The sequence below is a fragment of the Taurulus bubalis genome (assembly GCF_910589615.1).
Source record: "Taurulus bubalis genome assembly, chromosome: 12".
NCBI classification, from domain to species: domain Eukaryota; kingdom Metazoa; phylum Chordata; class Actinopteri; order Perciformes; family Cottidae; genus Taurulus; species Taurulus bubalis.
In genome coordinates this window covers 12931002-12954734 of record NC_136600.1, presented here as the reverse complement: position 1 = coordinate 12954734, position 23733 = coordinate 12931002, and the positions used below count along the sequence as shown (strand labels likewise).

The following is a 23733-nucleotide window of genomic DNA, read 5'->3' as shown; positions in this document are numbered from 1 at the left end:
TGATCTTTGATTTTATTTCTGCTGAAGTCCGCACATTTCGGTCTCCAAGCCGTCTCCAAACATTGACACGGTCGCGGTAAAGGAATGCTTATCTCTGACTTGTTCAGGCTCGGGTCAATATGATTTAGCTCAGTGGCGTCTGCTGTCCTTTCAGCTGCAGCTGGAGATCGCCCTGCTGCAGGGAGAGCTGCAGACGGAGCAGACCCAGCTGCACAGACACACACAGAAGCTGCAGGCTCTACAGGAGGAGGCCAGGAAGAAGAAGAAGCTTAGACGCACCGACAGAGTGAAGGTATCCTGAAATACAATTCATATCAAAGGTTTTCAGTTGGTACAAACATGCTGCCTTTGTGATGTTTTTTGCCATGACTGTGTTCTTCTGTCATGATTACTGACCAACGGACTAATAGTGTCGATTGTAATGTATAATATAATATAAATTATGGAATGTCATTTCTTTCAGTGGATAAATACACAAATATGCCTATGGCAATGCACAGTGAAGTCAATACATGAGACTAATATATATATATATATATATATATATATATATATATATATATATATATATATATATATATATATATATATATATATATATATATATATATATATATATATATATATATTGTATAACATGTAATTTATATACTAAATTTGTGTTTGTTAATATATGTTTTAACTCATTTTTCATACCTCGTGATTTATTTCAAAGCCTAATTTACTTTTTTTCATAGGCTTTTTTGTTTATTTACATGCTTACTTACTTACCAATTTATTCATACATTTATTTATATTAAAGTTTGAGTACACAATCACAACAGAAAAAAGTTGGCTGAAGGAGTTTTCACACGTAGAAATGTGTGGGTTCAGTAATCGTCCACTACCATCAACACAAGATCATGTCAATGATAAGTTGATTCCCATGAAATGACTCGAGCTGGTCGAAATGAGTTGAGCTAGTTTTGAAATAAGTTGTCTGCAGTCATTCAGAACTAACTCTGTAAATATGGTTGGGAAAATGTACTTGTGAAAGTTTTTTGTTTTCTTCAAATATGTATTTGTTTTGCTTTAAACAATTAGGTGATGACTGTACTCGTGCTTTACCATCTGTAACTGCAGGAGCGAGAGAGTCTGGAGAAGGAAAGACGGAGGGTGGAGGAACTGAAGGGGAGGTGTGAGGAGAAGGAGAAACTGATCCCCAGTCAGCCAGATAGCCAGAGAGAACCGCTAACACTGCAGCTGCAGCAGGTGAGTGGCTGAGCTGCACACAGACTCTTTATGAATGAAGCAACATGAGAAGAAACTTTTTGACGATGGTGTCTTCAACATATTTATGTTTCAAAAAGTTCAGCTCTGTTTTTCAAAACCAGTCTCGATAATGTGATGGCAATTTAACATGTCTGAATAAGCACCGTGGTGACTTTTACGTGAAAGGTCAAGGTGGATCTCACCCTGTCGGATGTAGCAACATTTCAGTTTCACAGTTGCAACGCGACACTGTCAGATGTACGTAGACTGCAGCAGCACAAAGTAAAACATGCAAGAAGACCACTGTAAAACATTCTGTGATTCACCCCAAAAATAATATCAGTTTAATTAACTATGAAACACTGTATTTCCCCACCTAGCAGTACAAATGGTGCAAAAAAAAAATAGAATAATAAGCCAAATATCACGCTCCCTTTATTCATGTCTCAATAAAACCATTGCCACATTTACGTAAAAGACACCCATGTATGAATCATTACTTTAACAGATGGAGGAAGATGTTTAATATTCCATGTCTGACATGTCTAACCCTAACCCTAACCTGTTTGATAGGAAAAAAAAACCAGCACATAAAAGTGTCCATTTCCTGCTTTTGAAAGGGTTTAAGTCAGGGGTGTCAAACTCATTTTAGTTAAGGGGCCACATGCTGCCCATTTTGATTGATCAAGTGGGCCAGACCAGTAAAAACATAGCGTAATAACGCATACATAACGACAATATTTCTCTATGTTTAAATCATTGGTGACGGTTTTTGGATGATAAATCCTATTTTAAGGTCTTTCTACAATAAACTAGAGACATAAAGACCAAAAATTCAGTCATCAGCCGACTGTTCAGCTGCATGGGCTCTCCTCTTCCCTAACTTCGTGACACGTTTGTGACGCCACTTTCATAACACCACTTTCATAACGCCACTTTCATAACGCCACTTTCATAACGCCACTTTCATAACGCCACTTTCATGACGTGATCCATTTTTAACGACTTGCAACACAACGCCTCGCGGTAAAAAAAATACAGTGAAATGTCCAAAAAACTTTATCCTCCATTTCAGCTTTTACTTTCTCCCTGAATTTCGTCACAATGTCTGTTTTTCTCCCGATCATTGATGGTGCACTGTCTGTAGCTCCACTGACAGCATGGGTCCAGTTCAGTCCGACCCGATCCAGCGCTTCAACAAGAGTGCGAAAAATGTAATTCGGTGTAGTGATGTCTGTCGTAGGTACCAACTCAAGGAACTCCTCGGTGACCGCCAAAATCTCATCAACAACACGAATGAATATAGCCAGTTGAGCAACAGCTGTAATATCAGTGCTCTCATCGATTGCAACTGTAAATACTACAAATTACTTTACTTTGTGCTTCTTTTGGCTATCCAAATCTGCTGAAAGATCGGAAATCCTAGTATTAGTAATCCTAGTAATCCACAGTATTCCTCGTTAGGCTAATGTTGGCAAAAGCCTGTCAATAAAAAAAAATTAAAACATTATAATTTGTATTTATTTGTTATTTTAAAATTTTAACATATATATTTAAAAACACATTCGACTGCCCAGCCCACAGCTATAACTCCAGATCTGAACCTTAATATATTGATTTCAAAATATCAATGACCATGTCATGTGGTGACTATCTAATCTTGCTGAACTTGTTTATTTAGGAAGAAATACAATAAATGACGTTGTTGGCAGATATCCAGTTGAAATATGAAGCTGATACTTGTTTTGCTTCTTTGGCTCAGACACTGTGCCTCGGATGCAAGGCGTGTTACTGTGGCACAGATTCTGACTCCTACACAGAAGGTTTTTCAGTTGCACAAAGTGTGATTGTTCAGTACCTGTTCAACCTGATGTGTCAATGTTTCAGACACGCACGCACATACACACGCATAGGTTTATTTTTCTTTAAAAATGTGACAGAACAAGATAGGAGACCTCCTTGTTTTAAAAGCTTTGTTTAGTGACTGGTTTGGGGGCAGTCCAGCAGCCGGTTGTGACAGGTCAGATTTATTTGGCCAGATTTGATTTAATTATTTTTTTTTTCTAAAATTGCGCCACAGATTAACAGACACACATGCACACAAACGGGGGACACGTGCACAAGAGACAGAGTGCAGGTATTTTGGTGATGTGACGATGGGCTGTACGAGTTTTACTTTCATAGACTGGGCTAACTGCTATTCGCTCGGTTCTGAATGTAGGAGAAAGAGGCGATGGAAGCGGCAGTTCGGGCCTTCGAAGACTGGGAGTTTCGTGTTCTGGAGCAAGAGAGCGGCATCGACGAGGAGGAAGCGAGCACAGCAGACGAAGAGAAGGAGAGGGAGAGTGATGGGGACACGGAAAAGGAAATCTCTCGTCAGCAGCATGCGATCAAGAGCGCGCAGGTAAACAACAACGTGCATCAGAAGGAATTTTACAGCGGCTTCACGGCTTCTCCTGACGTGTTCTACAGGTTTGCAGCTTATCTGCATGTCATGGGATTCATCTCTGTGTTTACCCCCACATGCTGACGTAGGGATTAACCCTCCAATAAACCTCCCTTCAATACAGACTTGTGCTTTGTACATAGAGCAGGTGGACAAAATAACAGATATCATAAAGTCCAATACAGCAGCCCTCCAAAGACATCAGCATTTGTGATTTTTGACAAAAGATTTGTTCAGGTCCAATTTACAAGCTCGCCAACGTTCATGACGTGTCAGAGACATGTGGTGTGTTTGTTTTGGAAAGCCGCAATTTTAAGGTGTTCCTGTTATTTTGTCAACCCCTTGTACACGCATACAATGCCATAGAATATTGAATCTTTCTTGATAGTTGTAGTGTAAATGTTCACCTATTGTTCACTTGTGTTCATGAAGGTTTTCTATGTCTTTTTTAGTGTCGGAAGCAATTGTATCAATAGTAACTCAATAAGACTATCGATAACTATAACTTTTAACAACCTTTATTCCTACAATCTTGAAGTATTTTCTTGCACAGTCACTCATCTCTCTATTATTCCTTCCTTTAATAGACATGAAAGTATGTCTATTCATGAATGGGAAGAGAAAGACAAGCCATCGTAGAGATCCAACAGAAACATTTACTGAATCTGCTTTTTCCCCCTCCCTTTTGTCACTTGACAAAAAGTTGTTTTTCTTGCTTTCCTTGTTGTTTTTCTTGCTTTCCTTGTTGTTTTTCTTGCTGTTAAATCTTGAGGGAAGCGTGAAGTCTTTCCCTCATTCTCACCAGCATCACCCTGACACTATCACATGACTCTGTACAACAGCTAGCTTAATTGCATCAGAGGCCACCATGAGAGAGAAATCAAAAGAGCAAGCGGAAAGGAAGGCAGAGCAGCGACAACAGTGGAGAAGATGGAAAGATAAAAACACCAGTATTAGGAATATTGTTCAGCTAAAATGACAAGTTAGTCATATTTTCAATGATCCATATTCATCCATGTAAAGAGTTTAATATCTGTAGCGCACTTGTAGATTTTTTTTATTGGCAGAAAACTACTGCTTATTATTTACAGGTTGATTTTAAATGATAATATTAAAATAAAATTCTTGAGATTAGATTGATGTGTTTAATCAAATAAAATTAAAAGTACAAAACATTTAAACAAGTGTCCCCATGTCATGCAACTGAATACAAAGGATTTATCCACGGCTTTCGCCATACACTTAAAACCTGTTCTGGGAAGCAGGGTGTATGAAAGAGGCCTGTGATTGGCCAGACAGTTTTGAATAGAGTAGGCTTGATTGGACGCACCAGAGTAGGCACTCTGAATGCAGAGAAAACTAATATACCTCACAATTAATCAGATTTAATGTGAACGCCAAGATAATGATTAGCATTGTTAAACAATTCTTTCTGCAGCTTTGCGATGGAGGGAGTGAAATAGAACAAATTGAGAGAGACAGTAAAACTCTTCAGATTCAGATTTACATGGTAATTTGAAGAGGCCTGGAACATGTTGGCACTTGCATGATAACACCTAAATGTATAACTGCTGTGAGCTGCCAACTGTTGAGATGCTTGTGCCCAAGTGTGTTCATTGTTTGGATAGTGATTTATTGACCTGAACATATGTTTGCATTGTCTCTTTAAATTACTGAGATTTAGAAAGATATGTAGGGAAGTTGCATTTGCACATGCAATCTCATATTCTACAGCCATGTGTGAGACTGTACTTTAACAAGGTGGTGCTCTCAGCTAAATGCAAACATCAACATGCTAAAATGCTCACAATGATGAAGCTAATATGCTTCCGTTTAATAGGTACACTGTTTACCATGTGCACCATCTGAGCTTAGTGTTTGCATGCCAACATTTGCTAATTAGCACAAAATATAAAGTACAGCTGACGCTGATGGGGACGTTATTAGTTTCGCAGTTGGTCCTAAACCAAAAGATTGGACAAATAAAAAAATGTTGATGTGGCGATGGCGCTAAATAAAAAGTCAGAAGGTCACCATAGTTTTTGCAATTCATCCTTAGAGGGACATGAATGTCTGTAGCGAATTTGAGGGCAATCAGTCTAATATTTTTCGAGAGCTTTAACTCCAAACCACAAATGGCCACCTTGTGTCACTATAATGAAAAGCCCGGGTATACGCAAAGTCAGAGGGATTCATCCCCTGGCGACCATGAATGTTTGTAAAAATGTTGAATGGCGATACTTGTTGAGATATTTAAATGTTTCTAAATAATTTCTGTAGCCTTCACTATTTCCAAGTAGGAGCAACTTTTGACTTCTGATCTCTGTTCCAAAATGACTTTTTTTTTTCCCTTTCACATGTCCAATGGCACAAGAATGCATGAAAATCGACAATAAATTAGATGCTGAAAATAATATGGAATTGTTCCTGAATTAGCTGAAGTATGTAAGAGGAGGAGTGCAGCGTGGGAGAAGAAGAGGGGGATTGTGTGAGGGGGATGGTAGTTGACTCAGCTGCAGTGAGGCCAGATGACAGCTTATTTCTGTCTGTCTGTCAGTCTCTCACTGTCATATTTGCTGTCCTAAGGTGCTGATTTATTATCGGTCAGTCATTACTTTTGACTTCCACTCTCAGCCATGCTGTCACGTGTCCATCTCGTGCCTCTCATTAACTTGCAAAATGGTTGTTAGATTTGCATTGTGTCCCGGCTGAGAGATCAGCTCGGCTGGCGCTCCACACTTGCTTACACATCGCGGATGTTTTCCCAACCTCACTTCCACAACATGATGAAAAGATTAAGTAACTCGGGCCAGCCTAGATGAATCAGATACATCGCATGCCATTTCGTTTGAGGAAAAGAGACCATGTGGCCGGCCACGCTGACGGGAATCATGTTGTGAATTTTCAGGAGCGAGTCCAGCAGTTACAGAGACAACTGAAGGAGATGGAGAGGGAGAAGGAGAGGGAGTTGAACGCCTTGAGGAAGGAGAGGAGAGACCTCGTCCACACAAATCAAACAGTAAGAGATTTATATCACTATAGCCACCACTGCTACTCAACAACAAAGAGTAATAATACATTCTTTCTCGGTTAATATTTTATGGGGAAAAGAAGGGAACCTGTGAATATTACCAAAGATGGCGACCGTGTGTAAACTAGTTTGACAAGTTTATTTGAATGTCCGAATTCAAAGAATAGAATTTGAAACACAAGTGTTGCCTCCAAAAGTTCCCAGAGTTGTTCAAATTTGGTGTTGGATTGCTGTAGATATAGCAGATGTATATATTTACTCTTATGTGACGCTACTTCACTCAATTTATTACTTAAATAAACTGTTTAGTCTTTAAATTCTGAGTGTTAAGTGAAGTACACAGACATATCAGTATACTGCTCACCTTCAAGTAATCTCGTAACTGTTAAACATGGAGAAGTAAATGAGTTAAAGAGGGAGGGAAATTGGAGACACAACTAAACATCTTGAAAGAAATAAATAATCTCATTGGTGGAATTATAGGTGGAATATTTTAGTTGAGTGCAGATTATGAATTATTTATGCCCAAAATGTTCTGAAGCAGTTTGGTCCAGTTTAGTAGCTTCCATGTTCCAGCAGTGTTTAAGCTGCACTAACTTTTAACCAGTGGAGAATAATGTGAACTTTAAACTTGAGCGCATTTTGTTGTTTACCTGGAAAGTCTTTTGAGATGCGTCATCTGGTTTTCTAGAGAACGATCAAAATGTTCACATCGCCTCATAATAAATTAGAAATCAGTAATTGAGCTTCAGAAACATAATTTAGATCTGATGGAGCACTAGTTGAAATGAGGAGACAAGATCTGAACGAGGAAAATGCAAATCAGACATGGAGGAGAGGGAGGGAGAAAGAGAGAGTAAGCGAGAGAGGGAGAGAGACAGGGAGGGAGGGAAGGAAAGGAATAGAGGGAGGAGTAAGCGAGAGAGGGAGGGTGCTGCCTTTTGTGAGTGTGTATGTGTGGACATGTGAGTGGTGTGTGTGGATGTGTGAAAGGAAGAGAAGGCAAGCTGGGAGAAGTTCCACATCCTTCTGACAAGCGGTAAGCCAACAGAAACAAATTCCCCTAAATCGATCCGTGCGGCTGACGGGTGTTAATATTGTGTTTGTCAGAAAACTGCCTTCATGTTGGGTTCATCTGCTCTAGTAATTGAGAGAATTGGGGAGGTCAGAAGAGAGTGGTAGTACAGAGGAGGAGAGGAAGAACAAGTCAGTGTAAATAACTACAATATGACCTCGTGCAGCATGTGTTTTACTTCTGACACGTGTGGTGAACTGTTAATACTGAGACTGTATTGTATCGGATAGAAAATGACTTGTGTAGTCGATAGTTTAGGCAAAACGAATCTGATTGGATTTCCTTGTTGGACGTAGGGCACAGTTGTATAAGTCTTCCCTTCCACACATTCCCTGTGGGTATGTACCGGTGGAGAGAAGGGAAAGAGACAGATAAGGGTTAAACTGTGGACTGCATGTGGCGACTGAATTGCTCATGTGTTCGTGAGTCAAGCAAGGAGGGAGGGTCAGAGGGAAAGATAGAGCGGCAATGATAATTTCTTTTTAACTCATTACGATCCCTCTTGGAAGTGGAGTTTTAATTCTCAGCCAGACGCGGTATGTCGAACGTAGCAGCTTTCATCAGTCACCGTGTTCGTCCTTTGCCCGCCGCTCCAGTTCGTTTAAGCTGTTAGTATTTGTGACAGTCTTCAATTTCAAATGAAATTTAATCTGGTCCTACAGGTTCTCAAAGAGAAGAAGATCACTGATTGGTCCAACATCACCGGCTCAGCCCCCTGCATGATGTCACTTTCCCCTCTGACCGTTCACAAGCTTTCTCAGGTGTGCAGCACGTTTCCGTGGATACAGCATGTGTTTCTAACTAACAGTTATTTTCATTATTGATTAATTATTTATTTATTTTTTCTCAACGGAGCTATCAATTCTTTAGTCTAGAAAATTTAAAGAGATAAAAAAAGAAGGAAAAAAGACCATCAAAATGTCCCAAAGACTGCTTCAAAATGTCTTGTTTTGTTGAAGATATTTTGAGACAGTTTAATGTCAATTGGAAGGTCAAGAAAACCAGCATTTAATTCCATTTTAGAGGCTGGAAGCTGATATTGGTGCTCAGAAAGGAACGTAATCAATTATCAAAATAATTGCAGTTTAAATATCCGTCAATAGACTAATTGTGTCATCGCCTAATCGCTTCAGCTCTAGTTTACAAGATTTAAGTTGAAATGTTTTATTATTCTGCAGGAACCAGGCAAAGAATCGGTCAGTTTGCCCAGAAGACGGAGCTTGCATCGCAACAACAAAATCAATGACAGGCCGCTGTCGGCACAAGGTGAGCTACCAGCAGCCACCTTTTCTGTTTTCTATTGCGCTCGTGATTGCTTAGGCTGAGAGCCCCATAACATCGAACAATAAGCACTCTTTCTCTCTCTTTACTCATTTTGTCTGACTGTTTGTTCAGTTCCCTCCCTATTAGTCAAATCAAAGGTGTGTCAGCAGAGACGGCAGGCTGTTATTACGTTGGTAGAAAGCAGGATTTTCCTGTACAGACCAGATGAGCCACAGAAGAGCCTTTATACTTCATCTCCTCAGTAGTATATATTTTTCACCCACACACCTATCTGTCACCAAAAATCCCAGTAGCCTGATCTACAAGGTCATGTCACGTCTTGCCAGGTGTGCTTCTCCTTAGTCGCTTCCTGAAAGCTGTAACTGAAAATTCTTCTTGATCGAATGTGATTCATCGCTCAACGTTCTCTCAGCCCAGATCTTATATAAAGTTATTCTCGCTGACCGATGCATGTTTTTCTCGTGCGTCTTTCTCTATCTCCTTCCTCTCTCAGGGTTGGTGAGGACGCATCCAGACAGCCAGACCCCCGAGGCTTTCACTTCCCCCCACCCCTCCCATAGGCTCAGCAACGGCCACAGCAGCGGCCACAGACATGGGAACAGCAACGGCGGCGGGTTCCTCACTCCGTGCAACAGTGCAACAAGCTCCCGCGCTGCCAGGTCGGCTACTTCGCTTCTCGTTTGATGAGAGAAATGAAGAGTAGCGTTTAATATGCATACTTCAGCATTTCCATGCAACTGTAAGGGCACGTTCGTCGTTTGGGCCAGCATTGGTTGTGATGACAATGTTCTCGTCAAAGTCATTGTTAAGATCTGGGAGAAAAAGCAACCTGTCCATAACGAAGTCTGACGGGGCAACGGACATGAGCAGTCACGCGATTAGATATGTGGAGAACAAGCCAAAGTTGTCCTATTCCTAAAAACTAAAAGTGAGCACACTGTAACAGTTATAGTCGACACATTCACAGATCTTACCTTGGTGCGGTCAGTGTCATCATTAGGAATCCTTAGGAATGATGGCCTAAACTACAAAACATTAGACCAACCAGAAGAACCTTTTTGGGGGAGGAATTTTAAAATGGCTCAGGAACAAATAATATCAAAGACATCTACAAGGACTTCTGGACCCTCAGAATATAACTGTGTGTATCCACAACTAACGCAGCAGCAGCAGCAGCAGCAGTAGTTGGTGTAGGTGAAGTGTATCGTGCTCAGAGGAGTCACTAAAGGTGAATCGGGTCAAATCAGTTTATAGCTTATATTAAGATTTTAGATTACACGTTTTCTGAAATTGTATGTTTTAAAATGTAAATTTCAAATGAGGCAATATCCATTGCTATGTAGAAAAATCTACGCATGCAAATAGACAAAGTAGTAAAACTAACAACAACATTTGGGATGTTTTTTTTCCCCCAAAATCTGAAAAAGATTTATGGAAGCAAAGTAGCCCAAAATTCGGTAGCATTAGTCATGCTATTTATTGTGTCATGCACACATTGACTTATAAAACACCTACAAATACTGTTCCAGTGGTGAAACATGTGTCAGACATGAACATAACTTCTTACACAGTTACATAGAGTTGTTTGTTTGCAATTAAATGTGAATACTGTATAGTTATCATGTCAGCGTTGTGCAATAGACATGTATGTTGACTTTTTGCAGGACTAACTGATGTTACACACATGATTTGACCTCTTCTGGGCACTGTTGAATTTGTTCATGTTGTTTTGAAAAGTCACATTGATTGATGCGCCTCATTGTTAGCTAACATGCTAACTTCTAAAATGGTATTCAACGTAATTCAAGCATTTTGTTTGTTGCCTATATTGTACTGTCTGATTAATACTACTGTGGGTTTACTGTAAGACCAGTTTTGTTTGGTCAAAGCAAACACAGTCGATGTGCTGCATGTTGAATTTTGGACTGATCTCAGTGGCTCATGTTTGTATCTCAGGAGCTCCTGATTTTTGCCGTGTCATGCCATTTTAAACACATTAGGTTTGTTTGTGTCTCAATCTTAAATGTGTTTCGCCAATGGAGTTATTTTTGATCCTCTTCCTCTCACAGCCCGTCTCTGTTGGATCTCGTGGAGATCGAGAAGAAACTGAGGGAAGCCAAGGCAGAGCGAGAGAGACTACTCAGAGAGAGGGTGAGTCACCTGACGTGGGAAACACTCGCCGACACCTCTAATCACCCGCGACACACCGCATTAGACATGGCTGTCTGATCTCTGACACTCACTCAGCTTGCACATGATGGTCCAAGAAAACAGCCAGCAGATGTGTGGATGTTTGTAATGCATGTTTGCAGCACTGGTGAATGCCAAGACTGTTATATGTTTGAGTTAATCTGAAGTTTGAAAGGGGATTGTTCATGTTTCCTTTTTTTGGATACACATATCAAGGAATCCATCGTACACACAACTGTTAGAGCGGTATCATCATTGTCTTTTTTTAAATGTGTTACCCTGAAATAAGTCTTCATTGTATTCAAAGATGATCAGCTAATCATTTTCAATGTGTGCACCCAGGAAGAGCGCCGGTGGTTTTTATTGGAGGAGAGAAGGCAGAAAGAGCTAAACTCTCTCCAAACCGAACCTCAGGAGCAAGAGAACCCACAAAGGCCAGAGAACCCACAAAGACCAGATCCAGAGCCAGAGCCAGAACTAAAGGAGCAACCAAAGGCCAGTTCTCCCCCAAACTCCCCAGAGGTATGTATGACAAGTCAACCATATGCTAGTGTTCAAGATATTTTCTCAATCGCCTTCTTACTCTGAGCACTAGACAGTTGAATAATAAAAAGGATAGATGGATGCAGTAGAACCAGAGATTTGACACTATATCTGCTATTCTCAAACTGGGTCGAGGCCTCAGAGCGACATCTATTGGGCGCTGGAGGTATTACCAAATGTGCTTTATTATTACTCTTTCATGGTAGTATACAAAGGTAGTACAAAAGTATCTTTTATATAAAGAATGTCAAATTAAAATGCATACTTTTCAGTCACCAGTTTTAAGTTTGAATATCACCACGCCGATCTCAACACATCATTAGGAAGAGACGCACGTGTTTTGTAATTGTTAGCCAGCTAACGTTCCTTCCGATGCAGCGACACAAAAGGGATTGGTTTTTGAAACGTTGTGCGGTGAGGAAATATGACACTGAAATTGAGTACTTATACTTTTCATACATAATAGAAGGATGTGATGGGTGGGACTAAGCAGAATATGTGTTTTGGTAATTACAGTTGATGGTGGCATAACGCATATTTCCAGTAGTTTATTTTTTTAATTTTTTTCTTCTCATGTGGCTATTTTGTTTCTATATATTTGGGCGGTCATTTAAAGTTTCTCTTCCTTTTAACCCCAGCCCTCCAGATTTTTTTTATTTTCACACTTGCAATCTCAATAATTTTTACAGATGCAGCAGTTTTACCCAAAATCTGTAGACACACTTTGATGTATGAGATTTGTGGAATTCCCTTTTAAGAGTGTAAACCTATTTTTCGTGGGACTTCAAATCCTACTGCTTTTTTAGATTTTATATTTAATTAAAATAGGACTCTGTATTGGTCATAGGAAAAAGTTAAGCAGGCACACATTTATGTACATGCACTAGAAAAGCACAACAAGTCTTTTCAGGGCAAACGGACATGCCTGGTGTCATGATAATGTACGAGAGGCTAAAATGTGTATCATGTGATCGCAGCAAGCCCTCCGGCAGCACAGCCTGCCCCTCTTCCTCTCTCCCAACTTTGACCTGCGGGCCCATGTGGAGTCTCTGGGTCACGGAGTGTCCGGCTGCATGGACCTGCGGCTGATGCCTCGACGCTGCGCAGGCTTCCTGACCAAAAGAGGCGGGAGGGTCAAGACCTGGAAGAAGAGATGGTTCCTGTTTGACATGGACCACAAACGACTAGCCTACTATACAGGTCAGACTGGCTGGGGTAGTGGTGTGCACACATACTATCTCTTGTTTGCATGAATGTGTGTCACACTAACTTACTACAAGGAAGTCAAACATGTTGTGAAAGAATGTTGCGACAATAAAAATGTTTTCATCTTTATCCTCCCCTTTTTTGTTGTATAATTCTAATTTGGTTACCTTTATTTACTTTAATGTAACTTATTTATGCAGTCTAAAGAATGAGGACTCAAGATAATTATACATAATTTTAAATTCATAAATAAAGTTGCAGAGTTGTAATAACCTTTATGACTTGAATAGATCCATCGAGTCCTAATGAGTATGTTGTTCCCACTTTTTTTCTAACTTGTTTCTCCCTTTTTGCTTCAGATTGTGACGAGAGGAAGCTAAAGGGAGTCATCTACTTCCAGGCCATAGAAGAAGTTTACCTTGACCATCTACGCACGGCCGCTTCTGTGAGTTCTAATACACCAAGTGACTCGGAAAAATCTTTAAAAGTCTGTGGAGTGATCCGTCAGGCTGGATGCCAAATCTCTTTATCCCCGGGGCAACAATTTGATGAATGCCATCTAAATTAAACGTCTGGAGTCTCAAATAGGATCTACAGGCCAGTTTAGCCGAGTCGTGATCCCAGTCCCAAAAATACAAAAACGGTTTGTGCCTCAGAAAACATATTGTTACAACGCAGGACTCAGGGCACATCTTCTTTTTCACATTGTTGTTAGCTAGAGCACTTTTTCAGCTGAACTAGAATTGCCTTCAAATCTCATGTGTTGTGTCCACATGACATAAAGTTTGTTTTGATGATTTGAGGTTAGCATTAGAAACCAAAGCCTGGTGCTGGGTAACAGTAGTACTGCCGAGTAGTTTTATTTCCCGCTGGCATGTCTCAGGCCTTGAAAAAGTGTCTCATGACTCTAGGTTCACATTTGGGTAGCAACAGTGTCATCTACATTTTACTGCTCAAGTAACAACAAAACAAATTGCCTGCAGGACAATTGCAGTTGTGGAATTTAACTACAAAGTACATGTACTCAAGTATTGTACTCTGCACTGGTTCAATGCATTGTACTTTTTACTTCAGTATTTCCATTTTATGCTCCTTGCTATTTCTACTCTACTGCATTTCGGAGTAAAATATTGTAGTTTTTACATTTAGTAGACCAATATAGTTACTTTTAAATTAAGATTTTACACAAAAAATACATGATACGGTTATGAAATACTATACATTGTTAAAGATGAAACCAGCATTTTAACAAAATACTTTTACCTTCAAAACTTTTGACATGGTTTTATTAAAATAACAGTTTAAGGCCTAAAGAGGTGAAACCAATGTTTCACAAAAATAGCAAATTATATGAATACAAGTTTAACAGAACTATTTCTTCTTCTTTGCAGCCTCATTAATCATCTCACGACCCCTCAGATCTATGTTATGACCCTTTGAAGGGGCCTGACCCCTAAGTTGAGAATCACTGGACTAAACTACTAAACAGTATATTTAAGTAGTGTAATATATAGTATTTTTTATATATATATATATATATATATATTTATTTTTTTGTAAAAGAGTACTTTTACTTTTGATACTAACAGTACATTTACTGATAACACTTATATTACTTTAGTAAGAAATCCAACACAGGACTTTTACTCAAGTAAAGTATTTATTTTACTGCTGAACAACTGATGTCCCAAGCTTCACTTTCTTGTCTCCTTTAATGCAATTAACAATAAAGAAACAAATAATTATTTAGAACTGAAGCAGCCTGTTCGGCTTCTGAGAAAAATAAAGACAGAACTGTGAGATCAGTGATGATAAAAAGCTTCAAGTGAACTGTTGAAACAAAAGATTTGTCTCATAAAAGTTATATTTTTATAATAATAATAACTTTTGGGTTTCAAGTGAAAGAATGCAAAATCTCTCTTGTGAGCTTAGTGACATCTTGAAACACTTTTCAGTCAAAATGTTTCTTCTCCCTCCTGTTTTTATTATTATTATTACTATTATTATTACATGTGTGTTATTATTGCTGTCTGCCCCTTCTCTCCAGTCTCCGCGGCCCAGTCTGACGTTCTGCGTGAAGACATACGACCGTCTTTTCTTTCTGGTGGCGACCAATCCGGTGTCCATGCGGATTTGGATGGATGTCATCGTCACGGCAACAGACGAGCACAGCCGTTATTGACCCTCTTGCAGAAGTGACTGTAAAACACACGAATGAAGCCGCTGAGCGGACAATGCAGTGAGCCATCTCACCCGGTGTGTGGGGACGCTTTTTGGCTGAGATCCACCTGGACTGACGGGTCTGTGGCGCGTGTGCGATGCGGAGCTGCAGTGGTTCAAGATGACAGACAGATGTGCTCGAAAAACACAGCAGAGGAGCAGAGGAAGCTGTTACTTGACGCTTGAGTGGTGGCAGCTGGTTCACCACCGAACCAGCTGCAAACCACAAGCAACTTGACACACCCGGCCTGCGCACAGGGAGTCTGTTACTGGGAGGTTTCACTCTTTGAGCCCTACCTCCCCCTGCTGGTCACAGGCCAGCATCACAGGACTAGTGGACAGTACACTACTACAGGGCGTGGACACAATAATAGCAACACTGTTCAATATAATGCAATCCAATATAACAACTCAGCAATAAAAACACCATTTTAGTCTACCTGAGAGTTAGATTGTTTTATATAGTCGGGTGTTTCCACAAATATGTCCATATCATGTATCTTTGTTTTATAAATTACATTTTCATGACTTAAGTTATTATTTGGAAATTTATATGGGTTTGATATGTGAATAAATGAAGGCATACACTCTTATGAATGCACTATTAAATGTTTATTCATAAAAAAGTTTACTCGAATTGGCTCTTCTCCCCCCATCCCCATGCAAATATTTATTGGTCTCATCAAATAATAACAAATCTTTCATGCAGTCTTCATGGATTAATATTTCACACCATTGCAATGTCCGTGTTGGTTTGGTACCATTCTCCCCCATGTAGTCTCAAGACATGTATAATATTTCAACAAATACGAGTCGTTGTTTCACACATTGCAGCACCACCTGAGCAATAAGCTGTTAGAAATATTTATTTATTTATTGACACAACGCAAATGTTTGCTGGCTGTCAAACAACAAACTATTTTATTATATGAAACAACCAGATTCAAAGTGATTGTTTTCATGATGTTCATCTTTGTGGTTGAAGAGGGTTCAGAAATCCAGCTTGTTCAAAAACGTCCCACAATGCATTCTGGCAACCATACCGGGTAAAGCATTTAAACTACACTTTGTTTTCAGTTGGTTTTGATTGAATATTAGCACTTCTTATCTTTACCCTCAACTTGACTATCTATGAAAGTAATACGTTAATATGTTTTCTGATGAGATTACGGTCAAAATTTATTTTGAATTCTCTTCCTCTTTATTTCAAAATAAGACATTTAGAGGAAGCGCAGTCTAATTTGAGTTTTTCTGTTGAATTTGAGAAACAACAGTTCACTGTTGAAATAATGTATATTTCATTACAACATACTGGTTAGAGAACATTCTTGTGTGACTCTCTGAAAAGAACTGAGGAGACTTGCGTTAGTTTACAGAGAGAACCAACACTCCGTTGTGCTGTTCGCCACTCCCCAATCAAACCTTTCAAAAGCTGAGCCGCCCACACACACCACCAGTCTGACATGAGTCAGTGGATTATTACCAGTGACCCTTCAATGCTGGTAAAACCTTTATTTGCTTTTCTCTTTTTTTTATCAGTTTCAGAAACCAATTTGAGTATCCATGCTGCACAGACTGATCAAGTCAGGAGTTGTGTATTTCAATCTCAAGCATGTTGTATTTTTTCAGAGAATAAAGACATTGTATGCTGATCATCATTGTTGGCTGTAAGGTAAGACGGAGCTTTTACTTTGAGGGACGATCAACTAAATATAATTTCCCCCTTAAAACAGGATTTAATCTGCATTACACTGGCTATTCATTCTGTAATAGTAACCCAGAAAATCAAAATGAATAGATATCTCGTTATGTCCAGTACTGTTCCTCTCTGTAGGATCATCAACTGGACAGGAAAACATGGCAGGTGCTGTAAAGGTTTCCCTCATATGCTGTCTACTTCAAGGTAGGGGTTCCCATATTTAAATGCTTTTTTGGATGACTTACTTGCCGTTGGTGGTTTAGTTTTTACCTTAATAATGACAATTTGGGGGATTTTTACTAGGCTACTTGTTGGAATAATTATGTTTGTGTTAACCGTAGCAGATGTTTTTTTATTGTTGCTATTTCTTCGCCTCAGGTATCGTATGCCAACACTGGGCAGCCTTCATGCCTCAGACAGTAGAGGGACTAAGTGGATCCTGTGTGATGGTGCCCTGCACGTTCAGCTTGCTCTCAGGTTGGGATCAACACCTGGATGATTCCTGTGCAGCCATTTGGAAGAGAGGCTGGAGTCGAACGCAGGTGTTTGACTCAAGCCTCACCGGAGAACATGCAAGGTTAAACGTCCTGCAAGGAAACCTAACGGGCAACCTGCGTGAGAAGGATTGCACTACCATCTTCGACAACCTGCCGTCGGACCATTACGACCGATATTACTTCAGACTGCAGTGTGACAACAACTTGAAGTTCAACTTTCCAACGAGCGTCCTTATCACCACTCAAAGTTTGTGCAATGTCCTGTTATTCTTCCACATGTAAAACCCACATCTTTTGTTGTCTCTCTTGCCATTTACTTGTTGTTTCGCTCCTCAGATTCACTGCCTGAACCAGCCATCACTCCATCCAGGCTCGAGGTAGAAGAAGGATCTCCAGTGAGGTTGAACTGCTCGGCTGCGGCTCCGTGCCCCATGCTTCCCCCAGCTCTGACTTGGGCCCCGACAATAGGTGACATTGAGGAGAGCATAGAAACTAAATCTCTGACGTCTGTTATGAACTTCACCGCGTCTTACCTCCACAATGGACAGAGGTTCTCGTGCACTGCTCTCTACAACCGACAAGCTGGCAACAGTGATCTTCTGTATGAAAAAAGTTTGACCCTCCGTGTTCTTTGTGAGTAGGTTTCTTGCTATATCTCTTTTATATAATGTGATGTTATGACAACAACAAAACATCTGCCATTTTTGGTTTATTAGCTATTACAACTGAAGACTGAATGAAATTATTGGTGCTGAAGGAATTTCTCATAATCTGCCTTTTCAAAAAGTCCCAAAATCAACTTTATTAATCCAAGAAGTTACAACTACTTTTAAAGCATTAATTATTACAAAGTGGTTGACAGAATAAGGCCTGTTATTATATTAACATGTGGGATATTTTGACATTATGGAAAACACACTTGCCTAAAAGAGAAGATTGACACCACTCTCATATGTGTCTGTTGAATATGAAGCTACAGGCAGCAGCTGGTTAGTTTAGTTTAGCAAGACTTGAAACCATCTAACAGCGAGCCCGCCGTTGTCCAAAGGTAAAAGAATCCGTCCACAAGCACGACTTAATCGACTAGATTTTCAAAATTCTCTTCCAGATCCTCCAAATAACACGTCGGTGAGCTACTCCGGTCCTGTGAAAGAGGGCAGCTCAGTGACCCTGACCTGCAACACCAACGCGAACCCAGCCGTGGACAGTTTCACCTGGTACAAAGTGGATGGAGATCAGGTGACGCCAGTAGGTTCGAAGAACCGGCTCTCGACTACGGTCTCGGAAGTGGACAGCACATTTTACTGCCAAGTCAGCAACGGTTATGGAAACCAGAACTCATCCACCACTCAGATAGACGTACAATGTAAGTTAAAGTGAAGCGGAAACACAGCATGACAATTATTGACAGGCAACATGGACTGAACCCACACTTTTCCCAGTTCCTCCCAAGGAAACCACAGTGATCGTCAACATCAACGGTCCCATACTGGAGGGCAGCTCGGTTTCTCTGCTCTGTGGGACCCGTGCAAACCCGACCGTGACCAACTACACCTGGTACAAAGATGACGAAGAGGAAAAGGAGCCCGGATCGAGCCTGATTATAAACGGTGTCGACCCGAGCCACAGCGGTGACTACCACTGTGTGGCAAAAAACGAGCTGGGAGAGGGAATTTCAGCACCGACTCAGCTGGACGTTCAGTGTGAGTTGATAATCCACAGTGAATACATTGATTTACACTGAGAACAAACAACAAAACTGTATGTTTCCAGTTTGTTCATATGCTGAATATGGCTCTACTGTTTATCCAGCTGTGGCCACCCGGACACTATCTGAAGCCAAGACTCAGTCGCTGCGCTACACGACAGTGTCTGGCCAGTGGACAGTAACGCATTGTTGCATTGCGTGACAAATCGTCAAAATCCTTTCTATGTCAGTGGTCCATCATGACTGAGCGCTGTTGTGCGTCCATACGCGTGCTCGTGTGTACATTCATGTGTAAATGTTTGGTTTGGTTTCTGTTCCTTATTAATATGTAATTTCCAGAAAATGAAATTTCCACTCTCCCTTTGGGTTTCTCTGCATACTTGATGATTTATTTCCTTAACTTTCTGCTTCTCTTTTTTTTTTTTACTCTAGCCTCCATTAATCATTCACCCCGAGTGTATTTGATCATATCACATGATCATCAGCAGATACAGTTTGCACAGTTCTCTTGGAATTGCATATCTTCAAAGTTGGCTTGAAAGTTAAGAAACCTAGTTAATTCGTGACCTTACTAATGTAAGTTCATGTCCTCTTAAACTCTGACCAGTGCAGTGCTGTTGTTGTTGTTGCAAGATATGTGAGTTGTGTGGCACCACATCTGGTTGTGTTTGTTATAGTGTAAATTTGACATCATAACTGGTCTTAAAAACAAACAATGTTCTCTCCAAAATGACCCCAAAAAGAATAATGTGGATATTTTCGTAATCTCAGTATCATCCAACACTCTTTTTTTCTGAAAGGCATCACATTGTCTGACACCAATTTATTGTACTAAATCAAACCGTGAAATTACAAATCTTGACAGTTCAAAAACCTGTTGTGAATCAACCGAAAAAAATTGAAATGTTGATGATTGTTGAACAATTGATGATGTATTCCGTTTTTAATGAGCAAAAACATTGGCTGACCAACACAAACACTATCTTTTCAGATCCCCCTAAGAACACCTCAGTGTGCGTTGACCCCTCTGGTCCAGTGCTGGACGGCAGCTCCGTTACTCTGACCTGCACGAGCATCGCCAATCCAGCAGTAGCTAACATCACCTGGTTCAGAGTGGCTGGAAGAGGAAAGGAGGTGATGGGCTCCGAGCGAGAATTCACTTTCAATGTGACTAAACTCTCGGAGGATCAGTACTACTGCGAAGCTCTGAATGTCCACGGGGCTGAATACTCCGAGCGTACCAGTATAGATGTCACATGTGAGATTTATTCATCTATTGTTCATTTTAAGCCTTCCTCCCCCCCCCCCCCCCCCCCCCCCCCCCCCAATAAGTTTGACCACACATGTACAAATAGCCAATTGCCTTCTTTGTCTCAGTTGCTCCAGAGATTCTGCCTTCTTCACGCTGTGTCAAGATTTTATCCCTGATCCGATGTTCCTGCCACAGCCAGGGGAACCCAACTCCCTCCCTGATTTGGGAATTGGCTGGGGAGGCTGTCAATCACTCTTCCGCCATTCCAATCAAGAAAGTTCTCCTTGGGAGTGTGGGTATGAGGAGCGTCATCACCCTGTACGATCTAGAAGAAGGCATGCCCTCTCTAGTCTGCCTCAGCATCAACTCGCTGGGCTCCCATAGTTTTGTATTCAACTTGTCTTCCAGCGAAACTCAGCTAGGTAGAGGAATCCACAGGATGTTGCATTTATTTTTGGCTTTTCTTTTGTATAATCTGGCTCTCTCTTGTTTTACTGACTGATGTGGTGTGTGGGGATTTTTCAGGCCTCCATGCTTTGTCTCTTTTAATCGGCTCTTCAGTGGGAGCCCTGGGGATGGTGCTGGTGTGTGTCCCGTTGTTGATCTTATTTTGCAGGTGAGAAACATGAGCTAACACCGTTAATGCTTTACTGTCAACAGGACATTTTGGAAATGGTGGATGGTGACCAGGCTGCCGGTCAATTTCAGTGGGAAACCATTGCGGCCACAGAAAATTGCTAAATACAAGCATTAAATAAAAGACTTGTAAATTACTGCATATAAACTATTGTTTTTTTGTGTTGGTTGTAGGAAAAGGAAAAGAAGCCTTTCACCAAACAAGGGATTGGTCGACACTCCTGACTTTTTAGTCTCTAATGGGGTGAATTTACGTCCTACATTTTAATATCAGTGAAAATATACAGATGCCTAAAAACCTTCACACATCCTAAAGGCAAGCATTGAATTAAAATGAGCAGTCAAATACTTCAGGAAATAAGCCTGCAGTTATATGAGAGTTTGTCATACAATTTCATAGTATAGTATACAAAAATTAAAATCACAATAAAGTAGTATGTCATGGATATATTAAAAAGTAATTGTATAGTATGCCATACAACCGTAATGAAAGATATAATATGTTACCCAAAATGTAATGGTACAGTATGTCCTACAAATTAAATGAAAACTCATAATGTCATACAAAATATAATATAAATGTTTATGATATCATTAAAATGACATATTATAGCATGCCATTAAAATGTGTGCCATTAAAAAATAGTGTGCCATAGAATGTCTGTCAATAAAACATGTCATGTTATTGTGCCATAAATTCATAGAAAAGTAATATGTTCACAATATTTATGTCATTATAAAAGTCATAGTATCGTATGCTATTGAAATGCCAACAACATGTCCTGGTATAATATTTCTGAAAGATTCTTTTAGTATAGTATGCCATACAAATTTAATTAAAACAGCAACATTTTACAGTACGCCATCAAAAAATATCTTAATAGATGTCACAGTAAATCATTACATATATAGAAGTCAAAGAATTTAATAATATAGTATGTCATTAAAATATCCTAATATAGTATTTCCTAGATTCATAGTATAATATGCCATACAAATGTTCGTATTATAGGAAGCCCAAAAAAAGTCATAGTATAGCATGCTGTAAAATGTTAAACAAAAATGTCATAATTTTGTGTGTCATACAAAAGTCTTAATACTGTTTGCCATAAAAATACATTTAAATAAATAAACAGCTGTGGTGAGCTTGAATTGATGTCTACTATGCCCTCTTCTTCATTACTAAAGTACATCTCTTGTTTTCTTGTAGACCAACTCATCTATAGTGGATGTGATTTATGCCAATAAAGACAGTCAAGAGGAAGGAATACTTGCAGAAGATCCTCTTCCCTCCGCCAATGTGGACTTTGCTAAACTCCAGGCTCTGTCAGAGGGCACGCTTGGGGAAGTGGAGATCAGAGGCCTGGCCTCCAAGACGGCTGAGTAAGCCGAGCTCCATCTGCAGTCTGGAGGAAGCAATGGAGGAGACGCAAAGAACAGTTGCTGACACCCATTTGAGAAAAGGGGAAAACACTGATGGTCAGTGAAAGGGTTATGGCTTAACTTCAAAGGAAATGATATCCGAAACAAAGAATTCTGGACTTCAAACCGCTACAAGACTTTACCATGTCAGCAGAGCTCGGTCTGCAGCAGTGGAGATAGAAACTGCAGTGCAGACAACTTTATTTAACGGGAGTATTGTCACATACTTGTAGCTTCAAGATTTGCTCTCAATGTCTGTCACTGTAACTCATTTTCTTGTGTCTCTTTACAAAAAACACACAAAAAAAAAAACATTGGTAGTTAACCCACAATCAACCATAACAGTAAATGTTCCCTCTAAACTCATGACCTTTATTCTTCTACGTCATTCACTACTATAGAAGTGTTGTCCCATTTGTCATGCTACTGTTCATAGTAGCATGTCCTATATTAATGTATGTAAATTCTATTGCGTTTATAGGTAAAAGGTCAGTTTGAAATATTCAACGAATTAAGGTACTTCTCAAATCTTGAAAATCCCATAAGGCAACCTTTCTTGCAATGGATTACGAATAGACCGATTACTCAGTCGGACGATTAACTGGGTCGATGAGTGCCGTTCTGCGCTCATAAGAAATACAAAAAGTCTACAGACACATCTGCAGCAACTTTCTCGTATGGCTTCAACAAATGCAGCCAAACACAAAGGTTTGTTAATTTGATTTATTTGATGCAAGTTTAAAAATGTTGGTTCTTTCTCAGAAACAAGTAGATCTGCTGACAAATGCAGTTTTTATGTGCACTAAAATGACATTCTTCAGACAGGGTGCAGACCTCCTTGAGCAAACAGACACAATGCAGGAGTATTAAATACATATTGTTAAATGTATTAAAATCAGTGTGTTATCTAATACTGCGAATATGGATACAATCCCACTGCCCCCAAGAGGCTTAAAAGCTATCGTATGAAAGTATTTCTCTTCTTCTTCTGCCCAACTCGGAAAGGGTGAAGGCGCATCACGAAGTAGATTGCAACCTTCTTTTTTGCCAAGGATTTGCTTCCCATACTTGGTCATGGAGAATCAGAGCTTTTCTTGCTTTGTTGCATACTTTGGAACCGAGATACAACCTCCATCTCAAGCAAACCGAAGCTAAAGTCACGGAGCCACTGTGGAAAGGATGGATGGTTAGGATGGTTGTAACACGCAATGTGTAGACATCCGGGGGACTTCTCGTCTGTCTGAAGAGAAGTCTATATTACTTATTTGTGAAT

At 40.0% G+C, this 23733-nt stretch overlaps 2 protein-coding genes across 2 annotated transcripts in view; both read left to right on the top strand.

Annotated features, from left to right (window-relative positions):
• The window catches only part of phldb3 (pleckstrin homology-like domain, family B, member 3), a 24315-nt gene extending 8456 nt beyond the window's left edge, over positions 1–15859 (top strand). Inside the window, exons 4-15 of the mRNA XM_079227721.1 lie at positions 155–292; positions 1123–1251; positions 3473–3655; positions 6606–6716; positions 8466–8564; positions 8982–9069; positions 9581–9746; positions 11157–11238; positions 11620–11799; positions 12798–13020; positions 13386–13471; positions 15074–15859. Coding sequence (XP_079083847.1) covers positions 155–292; positions 1123–1251; positions 3473–3655; positions 6606–6716; positions 8466–8564; positions 8982–9069; positions 9581–9746; positions 11157–11238; positions 11620–11799; positions 12798–13020; positions 13386–13471; positions 15074–15208 — 1620 coding nt within the window. The 3' untranslated portion in view covers positions 15209–15859. The remainder of the gene's footprint in view (positions 1–154; positions 293–1122; positions 1252–3472; positions 3656–6605; positions 6717–8465; positions 8565–8981; positions 9070–9580; positions 9747–11156; positions 11239–11619; positions 11800–12797; positions 13021–13385; positions 13472–15073) is intronic.
• A 1244-nt stretch (positions 15860–17103) lies between these two features.
• Positions 17104–22425, top strand: LOC306745276 (myelin-associated glycoprotein-like; the record flags this gene model as incomplete). Its single annotated transcript, XM_079228029.1, has 10 exons — positions 17104–17149; positions 17324–17689; positions 17779–18075; positions 18551–18808; positions 18885–19145; positions 20142–20408; positions 20528–20824; positions 20928–21018; positions 21213–21282; positions 22249–22425. The coding sequence occupies 10 exons, from the start codon at positions 17104–17106 to the stop codon at positions 22423–22425; spliced, it is 2130 nt and encodes a 709-aa protein (XP_079084155.1).
• Positions 22426–23733: the final 1308 nt, after the last annotated feature.